The sequence below is a fragment of the Bactrocera neohumeralis genome, chromosome 4, assembly GCF_024586455.1.
Source record: "Bactrocera neohumeralis isolate Rockhampton chromosome 4, APGP_CSIRO_Bneo_wtdbg2-racon-allhic-juicebox.fasta_v2, whole genome shotgun sequence".
Classification (NCBI taxonomy): domain Eukaryota; kingdom Metazoa; phylum Arthropoda; class Insecta; order Diptera; family Tephritidae; genus Bactrocera; species Bactrocera neohumeralis.
Window position 1 is genome coordinate 32,442,443 of NC_065921.1, and position 21,080 is coordinate 32,463,522.

The 21,080-nt window shown below is 31.8% G+C and overlaps 2 protein-coding genes across 13 annotated transcripts in view; one reads left to right on the forward strand and one right to left on the reverse strand.

Moving 5' to 3' along the window:
- Nucleotides 1–1,107: 1,107 nt before the first annotated feature.
- LOC126757247 (zinc finger protein 775) lies at nt 1,108–3,687 on the reverse strand. 2 transcript variants are annotated; one of them, XM_050471004.1, is made up of 3 exons: nt 3,195–3,687; nt 2,747–3,123; nt 1,108–2,690 (listed from the first exon to the last, which is right to left on the reverse strand). In XM_050471004.1, exons 1-3 carry the CDS (start codon nt 3,274–3,276, stop codon nt 1,932–1,934), a joined length of 1,218 nt encoding a protein of 405 aa, XP_050326961.1. In that variant the 5' UTR covers nt 3,277–3,687; the 3' UTR covers nt 1,108–1,931. The 2 variants fall into 2 exon arrangements, with proteins under 2 accessions (XP_050326961.1, XP_050326960.1); XM_050471003.1 differs by having other exon boundaries at nt 3,183–3,686.
- Nucleotides 3,688–5,876: 2,189 nt separating this feature from the next.
- The window catches only part of LOC126757233 (myosin heavy chain, non-muscle), a 39,060-nt gene continuing 23,856 nt past the window's right edge, over nt 5,877–21,080 (forward strand). The window contains exons 1-3 of one of the 11 annotated variants that reach the window (XM_050470966.1): nt 5,877–5,963; nt 9,631–9,845; nt 15,048–15,263. In XM_050470966.1, coding sequence (XP_050326923.1) covers nt 9,714–9,845; nt 15,048–15,263 — 348 coding nt within the window. In that variant the 5' untranslated portion in view covers nt 5,877–5,963; nt 9,631–9,713. The other 10 variants (XM_050470965.1, XM_050470964.1, XM_050470970.1 and 7 more) reach the window with 10 other exon arrangements.

The following is a 21,080-nucleotide window of genomic DNA, read 5'->3' on the forward strand; positions in this document are numbered from 1 at the left end:
TTCAAGTACCCGATGATGGAAGATTGGTCCCAATACTGAAACCTGGGAGACCCGCCAATAAAAATGTTCTTATCACGAGATAACTCTCCTTTCTCCAGTAGTGAAGACACTTGAGGCCTTGCTACTCCTAACATTCGCTCCCAACCACTTGCATGGCTTTCGCAAAGTACACATCAGTGGCGTCATAAACGCCCAGATAGTTCATGACCTCAACCAAAAACCATCCGGTGAGAGGACGATCTTCGTATTGTTGGACTTGACATGTCCTCAAAAGTAAACAGCTATCTCTCTGACCTTTCTCACTTCTTCACAAACTGAACGAAGGACTACAGAGTTGACCTTAATATTACAATAGAGGCCGTTAAAATTCCGACTGTCAATAACCCTAAGATTTTAGGCATGATACTAAACAGTTTGTGCTCCATCACTCTTCATACGACCGCGGGAAGAGTCGTAACGAAATAGATCAGTGAATGCCAGAAGATCTCTAAACAGTTTCTGCTGGGCTACTTGCGTAGAAATAATACCCACAGTCGCCTGCTTGAATCAGTACCGGCACCCAAAAACATCAAGTGATCTTTACTTGACTACGACATAAGACAATACGCCGACCAGACTTCGGACGCAACATAGTTCAGACACAATGGAGCCTAAACACCTTCTCCGCTCCCTCTCAGTGAATGGCGTACTTGAAGTCAAACCACCACCTATTGCAGACGACGAGCTGGAGTTACCGCGAGAGACGCAGCTTCATTATGGATCATGTTGCAGGCTAAACTCCTACTTATCCAAAATCGACCCCAACATACCCAATACAATATATGTCCAGCATGCAACGAGTCCTCGCACGACTCTAACCTACCTATTCTCATGCCCTGCTAACCCCACACATCTGGCACCCCTCTCCCTATGGTCTGACTCTTTCTAAACAGTATGTTACAACAACAACAGGGTTGGGGAGGATTACCATTTGAATATTGGTAGAATCTCATAAACTCTGTTACCAAGATGTGTGGTGATCTGCTAAAAAACCCGAAGTTATTGAATGAAGGTAGGTTGTAAAGGTTTGAAACCATTTTAAAAAGAAAATTGTCATAATACATAGTATTATCCTATTTTTATATGGAACTAGGTTTTCCAATTTATTTAGCATAAATTTTAATACATCATTGGTGAATATGTTGTGTACAAATTTTGACACAAAAAAATATTTTTCTTAATAATAATTTAAAGTTTCGCTTCGTACATGTGATCACTTCTTTTTTTTGTGCACAATTGTATATACATATGTGTATGTATGTATGTAAATGAAAAATATTTATTTTTTGTAGATAAACATTATAAATACATTATAATAAAAGTTTTTAAACATAATAAAAAAAAACTATATACACATTAATTTTGACAACAGTCATTAAAATATTAAAAAGTTGAGTAAGCTTTATAATTTTTAAATAATACCCATATTTTCAATTAATAAATGATTCAGTATTTTGCGGATAAATGTTTTTAACAATGTGAATATCCGAGATCAATATATAACTCTTACTTTACATATATATTTTACTTTATACACACAACTTAAGATTGCACCGTTTATCCTGGAAATAAAGCATTAATAAAGCAAAGCAATAATATATTTTTTTCTAATGATTGATTGACGATTTCCAGACTAAGGGAAGTCTTTTGTAAGGATTTCTGTACGCGATATATTTATGGCAAGATGTAAAATTTTGGAAATCTCAATAAATATGTTTCCATTTTCTGCCAAATTATAATAGTTAATATTTTGACTTATTACTCACATTGCGAAAGAAACTCGTCGATTACATAATAACCATCCAAATATTTTAGATTGTATAACTCATTTAGTATTATGCATTTATATTTATTTATCCATATAACATACGTTTACTATTTGCTTAATATAACTACCGACATTTAGTATGAGTTTTAACATGTTTTTTTAAATGATCACTACGCATGAACCGTCGCTCACATTCCGTGCATATAAAAGGTTTCTCTCCAGTGTGCGTACGAAGGTGGCGATTGAGATCATCCTGTCGTTTAAATGACTTTTTACAAAGATTGCACCGACATGGACGGTGGGGATCAATTAAATCTTCCGAAGTATCTTTTCCTAGTTGGGGCCACCCCATAAATGCACCCTGCCCAGATAGCACTGTTAAACGTTGTTCCATCGTATCAGAATTTTGCTTTTTCATTGTATGTGTCACGAATTCAGAAGACATTTGATCTTCCGAGACCAAAACTGAGGAATTTTGTTTTTTTTGATCAGCTGTTTCGGGTGGCACTATATGGTACTCTTCGCTATTTTCCGGTCGTTCTAGTTTTATTTTTATAGGTTTGTGATCCAGTAAGCAATCAGACGTAAGTTTTTCAGACACTTGTTTAACTTCAGCTTCAGACGTTACATCTTTAGACTGACTACAGTTTTCAATTAGAGCTGCCATAAAATGCATCCCGTTGCTATATTCTTCCGTTTCGTTAGGGAAATCTGAATCATCAAAGCTATTTTTCGAATCAGATGACTCATTTAAATAACATCCCTTTTTGGAACGATTTCCCTCTTCATGTACTCGTACTTTTTTAGAACAATTTTGCATCTGTTTAGCATGAGTAGCAAGGTGTTTTGTGAGATGGTCACTACGAGAGAATTTCTTTGTGCACTGTGAAAACGCTAAGCAAATATAAGATGTTAAAGTTTAAATTATAAATTTCCAACCTGTATACATTCAAACGGTTTTTCTCCCGTATGCGTTCTCACGTGACGATTAAGCTCATCGGATCTAGTAAATCCTTTACCACAGTTTTGTTGTGAACAAACAAAAGGTTTGATGCCAGTATGCCAGGTTAAATGTGAACGTAGATGAGAACTCTTTCCATAACTTTTCGTGCAATTCTCATACGGACAAGCAAACCTTCGTTTGGGATCTACCGGATTTGGTATGGGCATCAGCTTAATTGTTGGTGTAAGACGAATTTTAGGACTATCTGTACGTTCATTGGGATTTGTATTGCTAACGTTTTGAAAATTTAAAATACTTGCTGGGCGATCATCGATATCTTCGGGAGGTTCATGCTTTATCTCGCAACTTAATCCTGGAATCAATGAAAATAGGATTTAATTTGCGGTAAAATTATAATTATATCTACATTACCATCACTCCCACCTATAGCAGTTGGTAACAACAGCGATGTTGCAGCTGACGTCATCTCTTGCGGTGTGGGCGTGTCATTTATTTTGGCAGACATTTTGTTGCGTACTTTAACCAATTTTTTCTTCAAATGTTGACTATTAGCATATTAGTGTGTTTATTTGTACAAAATATGTGTTTTTAATAAGTAACTTTGGACTATGAAGATAAGAATATTCGATTTGTTTTTAAGGTTTTGTCGCCGCAAGTTTTCAGTAGGCGTTCCCGTTTACTTTAGAAGTCCAATCCCACCCCGCTTATCTTTCCAATTTGAAGTACACTATTGTAATTTTATGTCTACAAATAACAATCCTTAAAAACATAGTATTTTTGCTGCCGGTGAAAACTAAACAATAACAATATGTTACAATCAATGCATTAATTATGTTAAACGCGTCAAAACGGAATTTTTTCAATATATGCCCACATACCGGGGAAACCACTTGCATTTACTATGCACAATAAATTACAACGTCTCCCTGTGGCATTACCAACATAAATTTATTCTGACTAATATCGTATTCACACATTGTTTTTATTAATATCTCTATGCGATAATTATCGTTTGCCTAATTGTTTTTTCAAAGAAAACGTTGCAGGAATAGGCATTTCCGTAGACTAAATAAGATTATTCTATTTCAAATAAAAATAAGGGAAAACTTTAGTAGACCATCTTAAGATTTCGGAAATAGAATGGTTATGGTCGGATAGAGGAGGTTCTCCAGATCAAGAATATATATAGTTACAGCCGCGGAAAACTTAATTTTCGACATATTGCGTTTAAAGTTGAAAATTACCACGGTTTGAAGTATGTATTTTTCGATTTTAAATTATTTTTACAATTATATATTGCAATTTTATATAAACATTAGGGGGATTCTCTTGCTCTTGCAAGATTGCAGATTGCAAAAATCCTATACCGAAATATACAAGGGCACTAGAGCACCAATTGCAGAATCTAGTGATATATGAACGGCTGATTAGGTCAATTTATTGTAAATGACTATTGTGCATGGCTATTGTCAATTGGCGCACCTTCTGCATCCATTCTTAACAAAAAAAACTGTAACAAATATTTATAATTTAAATAGAAATTATAAAATCTATTTAAAATTTACATTCCTCAACAATTTAACGTCAAAATATGTATTTAAGTAAAATGACAGCTAGCACAGGGTTGCAATTATTTTTTTACGTGTCATCGCACGAAAATAAACATGGATTTTGGTCTGACATATTTTACAGCCCTTGTAAATATTTTTCGTTGCATTAATCTGCAATTCGTACACCGTGCAAGGGTTTTGCAAGAGCAAGAGAATACTTCTATTATATAGTGCAAAAATAGTTTTATATCAATAGTAAAATTATTGTTCGTCTTTTACTGCTGAATTGCAGAGAATATGGTGAACTCCCCGCTTGAAGTTTTTCAGCTCTGTTAGCCGTCCAAACGAGCATCATACAAAGTTCAATTTGCACCTTCTCATTGTTTGATGTTCCCTGGTCAGCCAGAACAATAAGCCAGAGATTATCAATTGTTTTATTATTTTTTAATTGTGTTATGTTCCCTGATCAAACATTGACTTCGAATATTTGTAAATTTTCAACCGGGGAACTCACCTCACCTGTTATCCAATTATCGGTTAAGTCACCGTTTAACTACCTAACGGGGCATCTCGACAGGACGCATGGTTTGAACTCTTGAAAAGTTTATATATTTATAAAGATCCCTTTTTTCACAAATGTATTTCTGGGAAAAATAAGGAGTCATATTTTTGGATTACGATATAATAATTGCCCCATAAATTTTATATACCAATTAAAATAATAAATTTAAAATGAGCAATGATATTTTGATTTATGCTTGTATAAGTTTATTAAATTTAAGACTTCGCTCACTCCCAACATAATTTGCATAATTTTTCTGTAAATTAACAATAATAAACTAAATATTAATTTTTTGAAAAAATGTTATTTTGAAAATGTACTTTATTTTTATAATATAACACAACCGTTTTAATACTCGCTCTACTAAATTTCATATTAACGAAATGAAAATGCCGTCGGCATATGTGCAAATGGAATATGTTGCCTCTTCGTAATTTTCATAGAAATGAAAACTGCGCTGTCAAACCGCTGAAGTGACAACTTATTGCTTTCAATATATGGCATACTAATTAGTATTCCATATACTGAAAGCAATAAGCAATATGGAGTCTCCACAGGCAATAGGCACGGCAATACAGTTGGTATAACATAAATTTTATCCTGTCGAAATGCCCCGTAACAGCAGCATTAGAGATCTCTGTTCAAGTTTATTTTTTTCAATTGACAATACAAACCGAATTTCCTGTGCATGAATGATCTGACAGTGTGTAAAATACGCGGTTACACCTACTGAAAAATAGCAGGAGAAGCTCTTAAAAACGAATCGAATTGTTATATAGTACAACAGTATCTATGAAAATACTCATATATTATAAAGATATATACACTAATATACTAAAAATTGCCATAATAATTCTTTATACACTAAAGAAGTGCATTTGCATGACATAAGCGAGTTATCTGTCTGTGATTTTCCAAAAATTTGGGTAATATTGTGTTGCGTTATATTTGCTCAAAAATGTAAGTGGCGTGAAATGCAACCCTAGCGAATTAGTCAGCCATCGCACAAACATAAAACTTAACGAAATCCGCCCGTAAAGGTGTTCGTTTCTACGTGTTTTCTGCCGTATTGGAAAAAAGGTTTTGGTTTAAGTGATAAATTGTGTACAAAAAATTCCAAACATATAAATCTTTATATTTAGTATTTGTGGAGTGTTGAGTGATAGTGTTTTAAGTAGGTATTGGGAAAATTTAAATAGTGATGCAAGTGAGCTATGAACAAGTCGTAGTGATGACAAAGAGAAACTTGATTGGAATGCGTAGATGAGTAAAAGTAATTGAACAAAGTAGACAGTTACAAGCTTGTAATAATTAGTAGCTTCAAACTTTAAATATTAAAATATGTTTAGTTTTTGTGTACATTAGCAATTTGATAAAATATAACATTTACATTAATATTTGAGATAAGGTGTTGAGTTTTGAGAATGTGTGTTGGCATTTGTTCATAGTATTGCGCGAATAATTAAATAAAAAGGGTGACTAAGATGCAACACTGCTCTACTGGTAGATATTCGATTGGAAGAAAGAAGCCGGTCGTAGTCGTTTGAGAGTAGAGTAATTGAGAAGTCGTTTAACGAAAGTGGAACAAAGTGGGAAAGTATGTGTTGAATTAAGGAGTGGAGTTAAATATTTTAAAAATCTCCAAAGAAAGGATTAAAGTGTCGTGGAATTTAAATCTATCGGAATTCTCTTTTTTATCAACATTTTAAGAAACTCAACACAAACAGTTAATATACGATTATTACAGCGGTTAAACGTTCATTCGTATGTACAAACGTGCGGTACTTGATTTAAAAAAGCGAATGTAAATGTAATAAAGAATTCGAATAAATTGTGAAGTGCAAACCTTGTGTGCAACCAACGGTATTACACAAACATCAGTATATATGTACTACATTTGCCTCATATGCTCAGATTACAGTCGTGATTAAAAATTTTTGCATTAAGTACGTCTTAAATGCATTTCTAGTTATTCAAAAATAAAAAAATGCCAGCTGTCTGACCAAACTCTACATATAATAATAGCAAGCAATTTTCACTTTCAGATAGATTTTATATAAAAAGGAGGTGAATGAAGAATATTTTCACAATCTTGTAATTATGTGATGTGTTTTGTTTAATTTGACTAAATTCTTTCGCTTAAAAAAACAATCCTCAGAACGGCTGAGCTTTACTATAGCATCGCCGTATTCCGAGATAAAATTGATATGGGCGATAGAAGGTTGTACTCCAGATTAAGAAAATAGGCTGAGATTTATGTGATGTGTTTTATTTAATTTGACTAAATTCTTTCGCTTAAATAAACAATCCTCAGAACGGCTGAGTTTTACTATAGCATCCCCGTATTCCGACATAAAATTGATATGGGCGATAGAAGGTTGTACTCCAGATTAAGAAAATAGGCTGAGATTTAAAATAGCATCCCCCAATTTCGGGGTTAAAATAGGTATGTACAGATAGAGGAGGTCCTCCAGATCAAGAAAATACATATGTATATGTATATAGTTGCCTTATGGTTTTTGAGAGACTGACATTTAAAGTTCAAAAATTCAACTATTTAAAACGCTTACACTTATATTTTTAACTTTTATAACCACTAACATTTCACTTAATCGTTTCCAACTATTTATTTTAAATTAAAAAGTGTAAAAATAACTGTAATTCCATATTAAACTTTAGTTGAAATCAATTTATTTATACAATAAGAAAATGGTTGTAAAGAAACAAAAAATTCGTGTTACCATATTTTGTAATGGAATAAAAATAAGACAATAGAGTGATTATGACGTAATTACAAAATTCATTATAGTGCAATGAGGAATGGAAAATCTTTCAGAATTTTTATTATCTTATTTCTCGGTGTTGGTCCGACCAGGGTTATTTTTTTGAAGCGCAGAAAGGAATTCTGTGCGAAAAACTAAAGTGTTATTTATTTCCTGTCATTGGGGTATTATTCTTTATTTCTTTTGGTTCGTTTGTGAAATATGAACGTAAGATAACACTGATTATTAGTTAGAATGCAACCCTTTTGTTATTGTGTGAACAAAAATAATTGAACAAAAGTTAAATATTGAATAAAAGTTATTTTTGCACTATATAATATAAAATAAAAGGTTAGAAACATATTAGTGAAGTCTTCGTGGACAAAAAAGTTAATCAAAAAAATGGATAAACACATGTATCTGAACATTTTAACAAAATAATTTAAATTCTAAGTGTGCTTGAATCGGCTGTTAATAGCAGCCACTTCTATGTACAACAGGATAACGACTCAAAACAAACAAACTGTATACATATTTTCTTGATCTGAGGGACCTCTTCTATTTGTACATACCCATTTTAACCCCGGATTCGGGGGATGCTATTCTAAAATTTATCCAGAAAGTCCAAAAATTCACAACTTAGATATGTAATCTTTCGGCTGGGATTTAGATTAGCATCCCCGGATTTCGGGGATAAAATGGGTGTCACTGGAAAGGTGGCGTTCTCCAGATCACGAAAATATATACATTTAGTTGCCGCTGACTTATAGTTTTAAAGATATTTGCATTTAAAGTTGAAAAATTGACAACTTTTACATTGATAATTTGTGTATTGTGAGTAACTTTTTCAACTTATATTGTGCACTTTTCACTTACTAACACTTCACTATAACATTTCGGTATATTCATTTTTTTAATATTTGTTGTAAATAAAGCTTTATTTTAATTATTTTATTTTAGTTACAATTCTCTGCATTTGCACAATAAGAAAAGGGTTGCCATGGTTATTTTTTTTTGAAGTGCGGCGCGAAAATTTTATCCCCGAAATCCGGGGATGCTAATCTAAATGTTACCCAATCTTTCTACGAATTAAAGAAATTAACAATTATATTAATTAATATTTTATTCACTAACACATACATATATGCAATAAATAGAATTTTCACATTTATATATTTATTAATAAATAATGCACATATAGTATAAATCGTAATTAAAGTATTCTCAAATTTGACTTATTTACAAACATACATATAATAAGTGTTACCATACTCATATTTTGCAAATGGACAAAAGTAAACAAAAAGAGAAAAATTCAAAATCCGTAATAGTTTGTTGGCTTATGTAAAATCTTTTAGCGCGGTCGGGGAAAGCAGTTTGACTTGAAAGAAGTAAGAAAACCCCGGTGTTGGATAGACCAGGATTATTTATTTTAAATGCGGCTGCAGGCCACATTGCAGAAAGAGGTTTGACAGAGTTATTTTTTCCCTTATCGGCTACTGAAGTCAAGGATGTCTTATAACTATTTGTATCCTCTATTTTCAGTTCTATCTTTTCCATTTGATTAAATTTTGTCCGTTTGAAAAATATGGGTACGGTACTACTAATTGTTTGCATGTAATTGTTATGTTACGTAAAATTATAAATCTTTAATAACGATTCAAAACTATTTGTCCATTGTTTATAAATAAATAAATTTCAAAAACTATTTAGTGGTGTGTTTTTGTATATAAAACAATAGAAGTGGAATTCATAATAAATTGAGAAATTGTGTTCTTTAGTTTGTGAGTTTTGGACTCGAAAATCTCGAAAACTATAAGTCTCCTCTGGCTACATATATATGTAATTCTTAATCCGGAGAACATCCTCTATCCGCATATACCCATTTTATGTGCGAATTCGGGAGATGCTATATTAAAGTTTTCCCTAATCAGATAATAATTTCTTCATATTTGTGCGTGTTATTAAAAACTGTGTTGTTTCAGGTTAATCTGTTTATAACCTTTTAAGTGCTTAATCGATATTGTCTAAAAGTGCCGAAATAACATTTCATAAAAGTATAATAAAAATGGCCGAAGAAGTCGATCGTAACGATCCCGAATTGAAATATCTTTCCGTCGAACGGAACCAATTTAATGATCCAGCAACTCAAGCTGAATGGACACAGAAACGTCTTGTTTGGGTCCCACATGAGAACCAGGTATGTATGATTGACATATAAATTTAATGCAAACAAAACAATGCCGTTAGTGAAATGTTTGAATCGCTAACAGAACAGTTCGAAACAATACACGAAAATTATTCTGATTAAATTCTTCACATCTTCAGTTTAGTCTACTTTAATTTATTAGGTCTTTTCGTTTGTTGAACAACGCTAATTTATAAAAAATGGTGCGAGTCGTAGATATAACCAAATTAAATAATTACTATGTACATATGTATGTATAATTTTGTGTACAAAAAAATATTACTGCAAAAACTTTAAGTAAAATTTTTCCCAATGAGAAATTTGCCTTATCTTGCAAAATTAACAATTCCTTGTTCTTGGTAAAACAAAAACTCAAAATAAGATATCAATTTATATTTATTTATTTTTAATTCGTAATTGCTACATATTTTAAATAGAAATTTATAACTAAATAAAAAAACATAATCTTTAAAGAAAAGCTAGAAAAAATAGGGTCGTATTCACGGCTTATAGTAGTAAGGCGGCCGAAAAAACATTGTTAAAAGGCGTTGGCTATGTTGAAATATCATAGTTGCGGTATCTCATTTATGTAGCAACATAAGTAGATATATACAGTTGTCCACAAAAAAATAGGAATGACCACATGAGAAAAACGAATTGTTAATTTTAAATAAAATGTTTTTTTTTTTTTCAAAATTTCTGCACAATGTAATTTGCTAAAGATCTATTAATATTTCCAGATTTCATCTATTTCAATTTAAACATAAACAAAATTTTATATAGCAGTTTATATCAAGTATACCAAAAAACTAGTTCCACAAAAAATTAGAGTATTTTATGTAATACGAGACCGTTCTATAATTTTAATATATAATGCTTCCAAAGTTTCACAGAATATTAAAATAATTAATATTTCGTTGAATAACCTCGATTTTTTAACACAGCATCACATCTCCGAGGCATGGGGTCTATGATATCCTGGCAACGTTTTGTTGGTATTCCTTTCCAAGCCTCTTTCCCTACTTGCCATAAATCTTTCGAATTGGTTGATTTCTCTTCAGCTACTTTCTTCTTGTTATCTGTTCACAAGTTTTTAATGGAGTTGAGGTCAGGAGACTGAGCAGGTTACCACATAACCACAACTCCGTTGGACCTAAACCATTTTTTGGGCACTTGCTAGTATGTTTAGGGTCATTATCCTGTTGATATACCCATATCAATGGCATATTCCATGAGGCATGTGTCAACATTACCTCATCTAATATTTTGACATAAGCCCTTTGGTCCATGATGCCTTCAATTAAGTGAATTGTACCAACACCACAATGTGAAAAACGTAGTTTTTTTATGTTAAACTACGTTTTTGCCAAAATGTTACAACTAAGCGAAAAAACAACAAAAAAACTGACAGATACGAACGCCAAACACTTTGAGGGTTTTACTATACTGACCTAGTACCATCACCCTGACTTGGAATTTCTCACCCCCCCGATTAGCTGTTGTACTGTGTAATTTAAGGAATTTGCTATCATTTGAAGAGAGCATTTTACGATTTCTTGGATCTCTTTATACGTTTTTCCTAGTCTTCTCAATATTTTTTATTGTTTTCCGCTTTTCCTCTGTACAATGATTTCCTCTACCCACTGGAGAAAATCCCAATGATTAAATAAAATAATCACTAATTTAAATTGCTGCTAGATTATGGAGCTATACTTACTTTTTTAATTTTGTGAATATACATATTTTATGTTAAGTAGAATAGCAATAATCATAATAAAAATTTGTTTTGTATTTTAATGCTAGTATCCCGTTATTGTTTCGCGTCATTTGCATGTGATTTAAAAAAGTTATGCAGCCAAACATATTTTTCATATTGGCACTCCTATTATTTTGTGGACAACTGTACAAATATACCCAGGTATTTTTTTAGACCGTTTTATACGCAAATGTGTAAAATGCTATTGGCGATTGTCTTTTGTAAGATGCAAATGCTTTGAGAATTACCGATTGACATAAAAATTTTATGTTATGTTTGGTAAGGTCGCGGTGATATATTTCAAACATTCTAGGTACATGGCAAAATAATAAGTACATTTAATACTTTTTAGAGTGAAAAGAAAATTAATTGAATTAATAAAAATAATAATAATAAATATAACATTCTCTCCAAACCTGAATGAAAGTGAATTGATTAGTTAATGAATGCCATACGGGTGTATGTACTTATTATTTGGACCATGTGTGTGTCTAAATATGTACACTTATTATGATGTAAATTAACCTACGTTCTTAAATATATTTGTTTAAGTATGATTTTGATTCTTCAGTATTTCAGATGGTTATAACAATATGCATACATACTTGGTATTTTGAGCAGTTCAATGACTTGAATAAGCCTGCATGAAAAGAGACGTTGGTCTCGATCACGTGGTTGACTGTAGTTAAGAAAATTGTAATAATAATAATAGTAGTATAAAAAGTTGTCTTTAATTACACCACTATGCATAAACAAATTTACTATTAACCGATTTGGATAAATTTCGTGGGTGTGTGGTGAATAAAAACTGGTTTTTCTTAATCGTTTGCAAATAAGTATGTATTATTGATTACAAATCGTAACACTGTTCTAGCGCTGACCGTATACGCTAAATTAGAGAGGGTGATACAAACTGTTAGAATTCTACAAATCTGAAGATTATACCAGCAATCTTAAAAGTTGATAAGAAGAAATGTCTTCATTTCAAATCTTTTAGTTTTGGATATCTGCATTTTAAAACTAATATGCTGTAGGAAAAATCGAGAAACATTCATTTAATTCGGAGATTGTTTCTAAATCGAAATTTTTTGACAACGACAATAAAATATTAAAAATATAATGTGAAAATGTCTTCATTGCTTTCTATATTCGGATGATCTAATCTAATCTATTCGGATGATCAATTTTTCTATTCCCTTTAATATTTTTATTTAAATCTAATGAAAGAATTAATAATGTTAAAAACTGCATAAAGCGAACATGCAAATTAATATTATTCTTTTTTTTATTTTGTAAGCCTCGTGCATATAATATTATACTACAAATATTAACTCATATATTGTTTTTTTTTTTTGTTTTTGTATTGTTTCTAGATACATACATTGTTCTATTTAAACTATTTACATATGATGTTCCTATTCTATGTAATTATTAAGGGTGCGAAAATAAAATTTTTAGTTACTACCTATGTTGTTATCATGTTTTTCTTTTTTATGCATTCATCTACCCTACACTACTTAACACCGGCTTGCACCAAATAAATATTTTTGCCCTAACATGAATATTTCTTAAAATTATTCAGAAAGTTTCTTAAGTAAAGAAAACAAATAATACCCCCGCAGGAAATAAATAAGTTTTTATATACAGTATAATATTTCTTTTATTCGTTTACTAAATATGGTAGCACTTATTTTTTGCTTCCTAGCAACCATTTTCTTATTGTATGAATAAAGGGATTTCAACGAATTTCAAATAGGGAAATGCAGTTAGTTTTGCACTATTTATTACAAAACAAATGTGTAGAACCGAGTTAGTGAAGTGTTAGTGGATATAAAAGTTAAAAATATATGTATGTGTAAAATTTATTATGAATCAAAGGTACGCGCACTTTAAATAGTTTAATTTTTGATCTTTAAATGAAAATATTTCAAAAATCATAAGTCAGCGCTAACCTATAACCTATATATAAATATTCTTAACCTGGATAACCTTCTCTATCTGTACATACATATTTTAACCACGAAATCGGGAGATGCTATTCTTAATCCCAGCCAAAATAATCTCTTTTACAAAATATTAGCATTGCAGTAAAGAATAAACTCTTTTTTTTTTATCAAAATATCAAGCGTTGTTAATTATGTGGCCGAGAGGTTATGGTAGATCCTTCCTTAAATAGTGAAAAATGTAGCACAAAATAAAATAATACTAACAAAACACATTAGGTGAGCAGACGTACATAATATGAACCTGTTGTCCTTATATAAAGTTTTCTCTAGTAGTGTTAATGAAATTAAGCATTAAATACAAGTAAACTTTTACTAGCACAGGAATTAAATCACAATTATTAGTAAAATTTGACTAATAACAGCAAATAAAGCAGCAACCAAATAACTTTGACTTCTAAGGAAATTTAGTAACATGTCATTAATAAATTTATTGACTTATTATTCCTATATAAAAAAATGATAAAAGAAAAATATTTGTATCCAATATTTTATGATACTATCTAAAATGATTTTAAATTTTTTCAACAAGGTAGCAGTTTAAATGACAAATCAGTAGATAAGTCCCAAACTACAACATTATCCATCGCGTAAATAAAATTATAATATTTGAAATATTAAGTCGTCCAAATCAGAATTGTTTTGGATATTTGTTATGATGAACACAATCTCTTTATTAAAACCAATGGTATATGTTCTCGGATAAATAATAAAAATTCGGCATTGACGGCATATGGACGTGTCAAAAATATTATTTTGAAGGGATTGGTGCAGTAGTTTTGAAGTTATAAAGGGCAAACGGTTTACAGTTTTGAACACTAAAAATCTAATGACAAACGTTTATAAGACAGGTATACAAACACTCGGAACGTAAAACTTGCTCAATCAAATTAAAAATATTAAGAATTCAATTAGGGTTTTCATAAATGTAGTCTCACAAAGTTACAAATTATAACGAAGCGAAAACATAGCGTTGAAAATTGTAATTGCGTAAACACATTTTTGTATGTAATCCAACAACAATTTTTTTAAACAATTGTAAAAATTTATGTTTAAATATAATAAAAAAGTGCAAAATAAAAAAATTATAATAACTTAGCCATTAAATTATTTTAAATTGGTTGGATGTAGACACTACTGACATTTGAAATGACCGATACCTTATATCTGTGGACGAATCTGTGTGAGAGTGTGGATAAGCCAATTGGACAAATTGTGTGGAATCGAACGACATCAGCACAATGCCATTTGTATTTGATTACTAGGCATTAGTTTGAAATCAGATTAGGAAATATGAATTTATATTATATAATGAGTTGAAAAAGCCATATTTTTATTATTTTCAACTATTAAATGTTTGTATCATATATATTTTTAAACTAAATAAATTCATATAAACTTGAATTTACAATTTTATAGGACGTTTTGAAGAAATGAATGTTTAATTTTTTACAGGGATTCGTAGCTGCTAGCATTAAACGCGAACATGGTGACGAAGTTGAAGTGGAGCTCGCCGAAACTGGAAAACGTATTATGGTTTTGCGTGATGATATACAAAAGATGAATCCGCCGAAGTTCGACAAAGTCGAAGATATGGCGGAACTGACATGTCTGAACGAAGCTTCTGTTTTACACAACATCAAGGACAGATATTATTCTGGTTTAATTTATGTAAGTATGATTGCGTATTATTGGTTAATTGATTAAGTATTCGCGGAAGTAATAGCGCATTTTCTTGCTTCTTGCGGATTCTGCGAATTCTCGTTGTGTTTGGCAACTATCTTCATCAAGTAATGCTTCCAGTTCCTCGTCTTTAAATTATGTTCTTCGTCCTTCTATCCAAAATCAACACTTTTATATGGTACAAATTACATTTGGCACGTACGCTCAGCTAGATCGGTCACTATAAACTTCCACCAAAATACGGTGATTTTCGGCTGGGTGTTTCTTCGTATCAAAGTAATGAAAAATAACTCAACGCAAAAACACTTTTTCAGGCACAAAGTTCGACATATTGGAGTGAAAAGAATTATTGTTGTTTCCGCTTCAATTAAATGACATATATATTTACATATGTGTACTGAAAAATACGCATAAGAACATGAAGCTTTCCAACGTATGATAGAAATATTCGAACAATTATTATTTATCAATTTACGCCATCCTTTGGCAAACCGCGCGAATATACAGGGGTGGCACACTAATTAGCACACCCTCCCATGTGCACTAAAATTAACACAAAATTAAAGAAAAAACTAAAAATATCGAGGATTTGAAGCATAGGTATACACCAACATTTATTCAATAATGTACAAGGGAAACAATTCATAAAAAAAACATAATAGAAGCATAAGGCAGGCCAATTCAGCAAAGGAATTGCCTGATTTTGAAGCCACTGAATCACAGACCTCGACTTATGGTAGGGTGCATTGTCCTGTTGGAAAACAGCGGAGGAGTATACAGATAACGGAAAGTCTTCGAAAAACTGTACGAGATGCTTTGCATTATGGGATCAACACCATGCTTCGTAAAGCAACCCCACACCATAACACTTTCCCGTCGAACATAACTGTCTTCCTTGTATACTTTGGGCCCAATTTTTTATTTGGGAAGCGTCGCACATAAGTTCTCCCATCAAATCCGTGTAAATTAAATTTAGAATCGTGGTTCCAAACTACAGAATTCCAAAAAGAAAGAGGACAATCCCTATCTAACCTGACAAATTCCAATCGTGCATTTCGATTATTGTGTGCATTCCTAAACACATCCCCAAACGTTTTTTCCAAAAGTCGCTGTCTAACCATCCTACTGGCAATGTTTTCGCCATATTCCTCGTGCATTGAAGCTAGTATTTGTGAGTAAGTTGCAAAAGGATCTTTAAGCGCCTGCCGAACAAGGAAGGAATCTTCTCTTTTTGTGCTTAGATCTCTTTTTATTTGCAAATGTTTTATTCTCACGAGAATATCTGAGAAACTCTGAGAGAGTTTTGAATTTTTTCCCGGGAACTTCTAAGGCAATTTTACTAATATTTTTCCCGTCCAGGAACATGTTCCCCTTTTAAATATTTCGCACTGCTGTCTATTAAAAATTTTACTTACAGCTATTATCGCAAAAAATCAAAACCTTAGACGCAAACGATTTATTAAAAAATTTTCTGATGTCAGGGTGTGCTAATTAAAATGAGGGCTTGAATTAAAAGCTTTTATGAAATAAAATCATTGAAACCCACTCGAAAATATTCACTGATGCGTGATTTATAACGGCTATATAAGAACGTATTAATATGTAAAAAAAAAATTCCTAAAATATCGTTATCTTACATTTTGAAGCAATAGTATTCGAATATGTAAGGTTGTGCTAATTGGTGTGCCACCGGTGTAGAACTATAAATTTAGAAATGGCAAATAATGAAATGAAGTAATAAGTAAAGCGAAAAGGTGTGTGATAGTATATCAGATATAAATTCTATATTCAGACATTATATACCATAACTTAAAAAATACCAAATATCCTCTGCATCGCTGAACACTATAGTGGTTTGTGACTGTATTAAGGTAGTATTCCAGTCTAGAGGCTCGAATCGCGCTGATTCTTGATTAGTACGAATGTCGCTATCTTGAAAAACGGCAATAACTTTGGAAACGTTTTAATTTGTGAAAAATTCTGTAAGGGAGATATTTTTGAATATCTAAACTATCGAATTGTGAAATAAACTTTTTTTTTTTTTAAATTTCTAGATTTCTAGTTTTAACTAATTACAATTTAAGAGTTTTGAAACAGAAAGTCTTGAACCCATTTGTTACATCTAAGTGACGTCAGTTTTCCTCTAAAAAAATTCTTCTTATTATTGAATCTATAAAGAATAATTGGAATAATTTGTATGTATTAAATATTTCACACATATTTTGTGTCACATTCTTTATAATTGGCACAAAAACCAATTTGCGAGCGAGGGCGAGTATGTCCATTTGAACATTATACACACAAATGTATCGTTACCTAAAATGCAAAGCAACGTACCCTAAAAAAATAGAAATTGGATTTTTTATTGATGTCGATTCATTACATTATATTACATACAAGCCTTTCTAGCGAATTCGTTAGCATTGAATATCTTGAATAAATATCAACGATTATGAACAATATCTAATACAAATACATAGTGTGTATGTACAGTGGTGGTCAAAACATTTGCAACCATATTAACTTTTTTATTTAAAAACATTTCTTTAGCTTTTGATAAAGCATTGCTTTATCTATATACAAGAAGTGTTCCAAAGTAAACTGGACTTAAAAAAACAGAACAAATATTTTTTTCGGCAAAATTAATTTATTTTATTCAAAATAGTCAAAATAATACAGCTTTTTGCACGGTCCAAAAGCTTGTCGAACGAGTGTTTTAGCTCGTTGGCCGGTATGGCCGCCAGTATGCCGGTGCAAGCCTTTTGAATGACCTCTATGTCTGCCTAACGCTTTCCTTTCATGGGCAAATGTATTTTTCCGAAAAGGAATAAGTCGCACGGTGCCATATCAGGTGAATACGGGGAGTGGTTAATGGTTAAAATGTGATTTTTGGTCAAATAATCGGTCACAAGCGTCGATCGATGAGACGGATTCTGAGCAATTTTTGGTCGTCAGTCAAATTGTGCGGAACAAACCGTACAAACACATTTCGGTCCAAATGCGATAAATCGATGTTTTGGAGATGTTCAATTCCATTCCCATGAATTTCAATGATGATTTCGGCTGATTTTTGATGAATTCACGCACAGTTTCGATGGAATTTCCGGTGATCACGGATTTTGATTGGCCCACATGTTGATCGTCATTTATGTCCTCACGACCACTTTGAAAACATTGAAAGCACTCGTGCACTCTGTTACGGGATAAGCAATCATCGTCATAAACTTGTTTCATCAATTGAAACGTTTCGGTAAAAGTTTTACCAATTTTAAAACAAAATTTAATGTTGGCTCTTTGTTCGAAGCTCATTTTCGCACCGATAACACAAACATACTGACACTTCAAACGCAATAACTTCACTTCCAATCGATGAAAAGTCGTGAAATTCTCACTGGACAATTGATAAAGATAGCAGATTCTAACGCACCAGTCGACATATGAGGGCGCTAGATTCAAAAAGTCCTGTTTACTTTGAAATGCAACTTGTATATTTTTATTATATTATTTTACTGAAACATTAATTCATTTGCTTGTAGTAGTAAAAAGATATTATATAAATAATAATAATAAACCAAAGTCAAATTCATATAATTTAAATTTTGATTTCAAAATTTGAGAGAATGTGTATTACAATGTAAACTATCCGATAATGCAACAAAAAAAATCAATTTTTTGAGACGACCCTTAAGTTTTTTGAGGTTCCATATAAAAAATATTTATATAGCGTTTTAATAAAGTACATATATATGTACATATGTATATACACACATGGTCAAAATAATAAGTACATACGCCCGTGTAACATTCAATGACTAACAAATTCTCTTTTATTCATGTTTAAAGCGATAATATTATCATATTTCATCTCATATATGGCTTAAATAACAAAAATAAAGATATTAGTAATAATAGTTGAAATAGCAAATAATAAAAATACTAAAAAAATGGCTGGACAAAATAATAAGTACATCAGGTAAGGTAGGTGAAAAAATGTATCAGTTTGAGTTTTCTGTTTCCTATTTGATTTTTATTTACTTCTTTTATCAGTATCTAGTATATCCGCCATTATTTTCAATTCCTTTTGAGATTCGTTTCGGCATACTGGAGATAAGTTTGTGGCACGTATCAATTGGAATCTCATACCAAGTTTTTTCAACAAAATTCCATAACTGATCCTTATTTTGGAACGATTGCTTCCCAATCCGTTACTTTAGCTCCCTCCAAAGGTTTTCAATTGGATTCAAGTTGGGAGATTGATATAGCCATTTAAGAGAATTCACATTATTATCCTGGAAACAATCTTTTATCAACCTCGAAGTATGCATAGGATCATTATCCTGCTGAAATTTCCACATTAGTGGCATACTTTCCTCAGCATATGGCAGCATCGTGTTTTTCAAAATATCTTTTTATTAGAACCTATTCATGGTGGCTGAAACACGAACCACGAAAAGCAGCCCTAGACCATTATGTTGCCGCCACCGTGTTTAACGTTTTTTTTTTGTAGACTGTGAATGCAATTCTTTACCTTTCGGATGACGATAATTCTGTCGAACATCATTTCCAAACAAATTAATTTTTGTTTCGTCACTCCACAAGATATTTCGCCCACTTTTCTCATTTTTTTTTTGCAATTATGGTATTTTTCTGGCTATCCTGCCAGGTAAATTAGCTCGATGTAGCCTTCGTCGGGCCATTCGGGAAGATATTATGCTATCAATATCGGCTGATATTATTTTTGAAGATATAAATGGGTGCTTTTTACCAAGAGTGACGATACGGTTGTCCGTTGTTGTTGATGTCTTTTTTGAACCGCGAGTTTCAACATTATTTTTAAAACTTACACCATGTTCAGACCGAAAATTTAAAAGATTAGATTATATTTAAGCATTTCGTAACCCAACTGCCGTTAGAAAGATCAAAAAACAGCTGTTATTGTTATTCAAGAATTCACATTTTTTATTAGAATCATCAAAAGAAAAGATTGTCAATATAGTATTTTGAAATAAAAAAGACGGTTTTTTTTTTTTTTAATATTTTCCATATAATAAAAATAATGGAAGCATTTTTTCATTTGTTAAGTCGATTTTCCTTTGTAGTGTCTAAAGCAGCAGTTATAATGTAACAGATTTCCAGTGCTGACAAGTAGATTGCGCAAAATCAGAGTCGCACAGAGAGATTTAGCGTGGATCAGTTTCAAATCACTTCATTGAAATGACAGTTCCAAATCACTTCATTGAAATGATTTGAAACTGTCATTTTTGTATGGTGAAATCTTGATAAATTTTTAAGATTAGTGGGATAATCCATTCAACAGCCGAAATCGTGTGATTAAGTGTCGGTCTGAACATGGTATTAGGCCATTCTGCACGAAATACAATGAACGGCCTAATGTTTTTGCGATATTCCTAAGACTTTGGCCCTCTTTTCTGAGGTTTAAGACGATTTCCTTTTCCTCCGCACTCAGGCTTTTTTCTACCCATCTATACAATTTTTTAGTTTTTAATGCGTTTTAAACATTGAGCTATACAACCGAAAGAGCAAACCATTAAAATAAATCGTTCGATTTGCTGAAAATCTTAAAATAATTAGCAATGTACTTATTATTTTGACCACTTAGAAACACGAGCATCAACACTCAATTGCCACGCTTACTACAAAGGGGGGATTCAGCATTTTCTTTTCACTATAAAGGGTACTACAATATCGAATTTAATCAAATTAACCCGTAGTTGCATTCGTGTACTTCACCAAACATTCAAAATTCAATCATGAATGCAGCCTAAAGGAATGTACTTATTATTT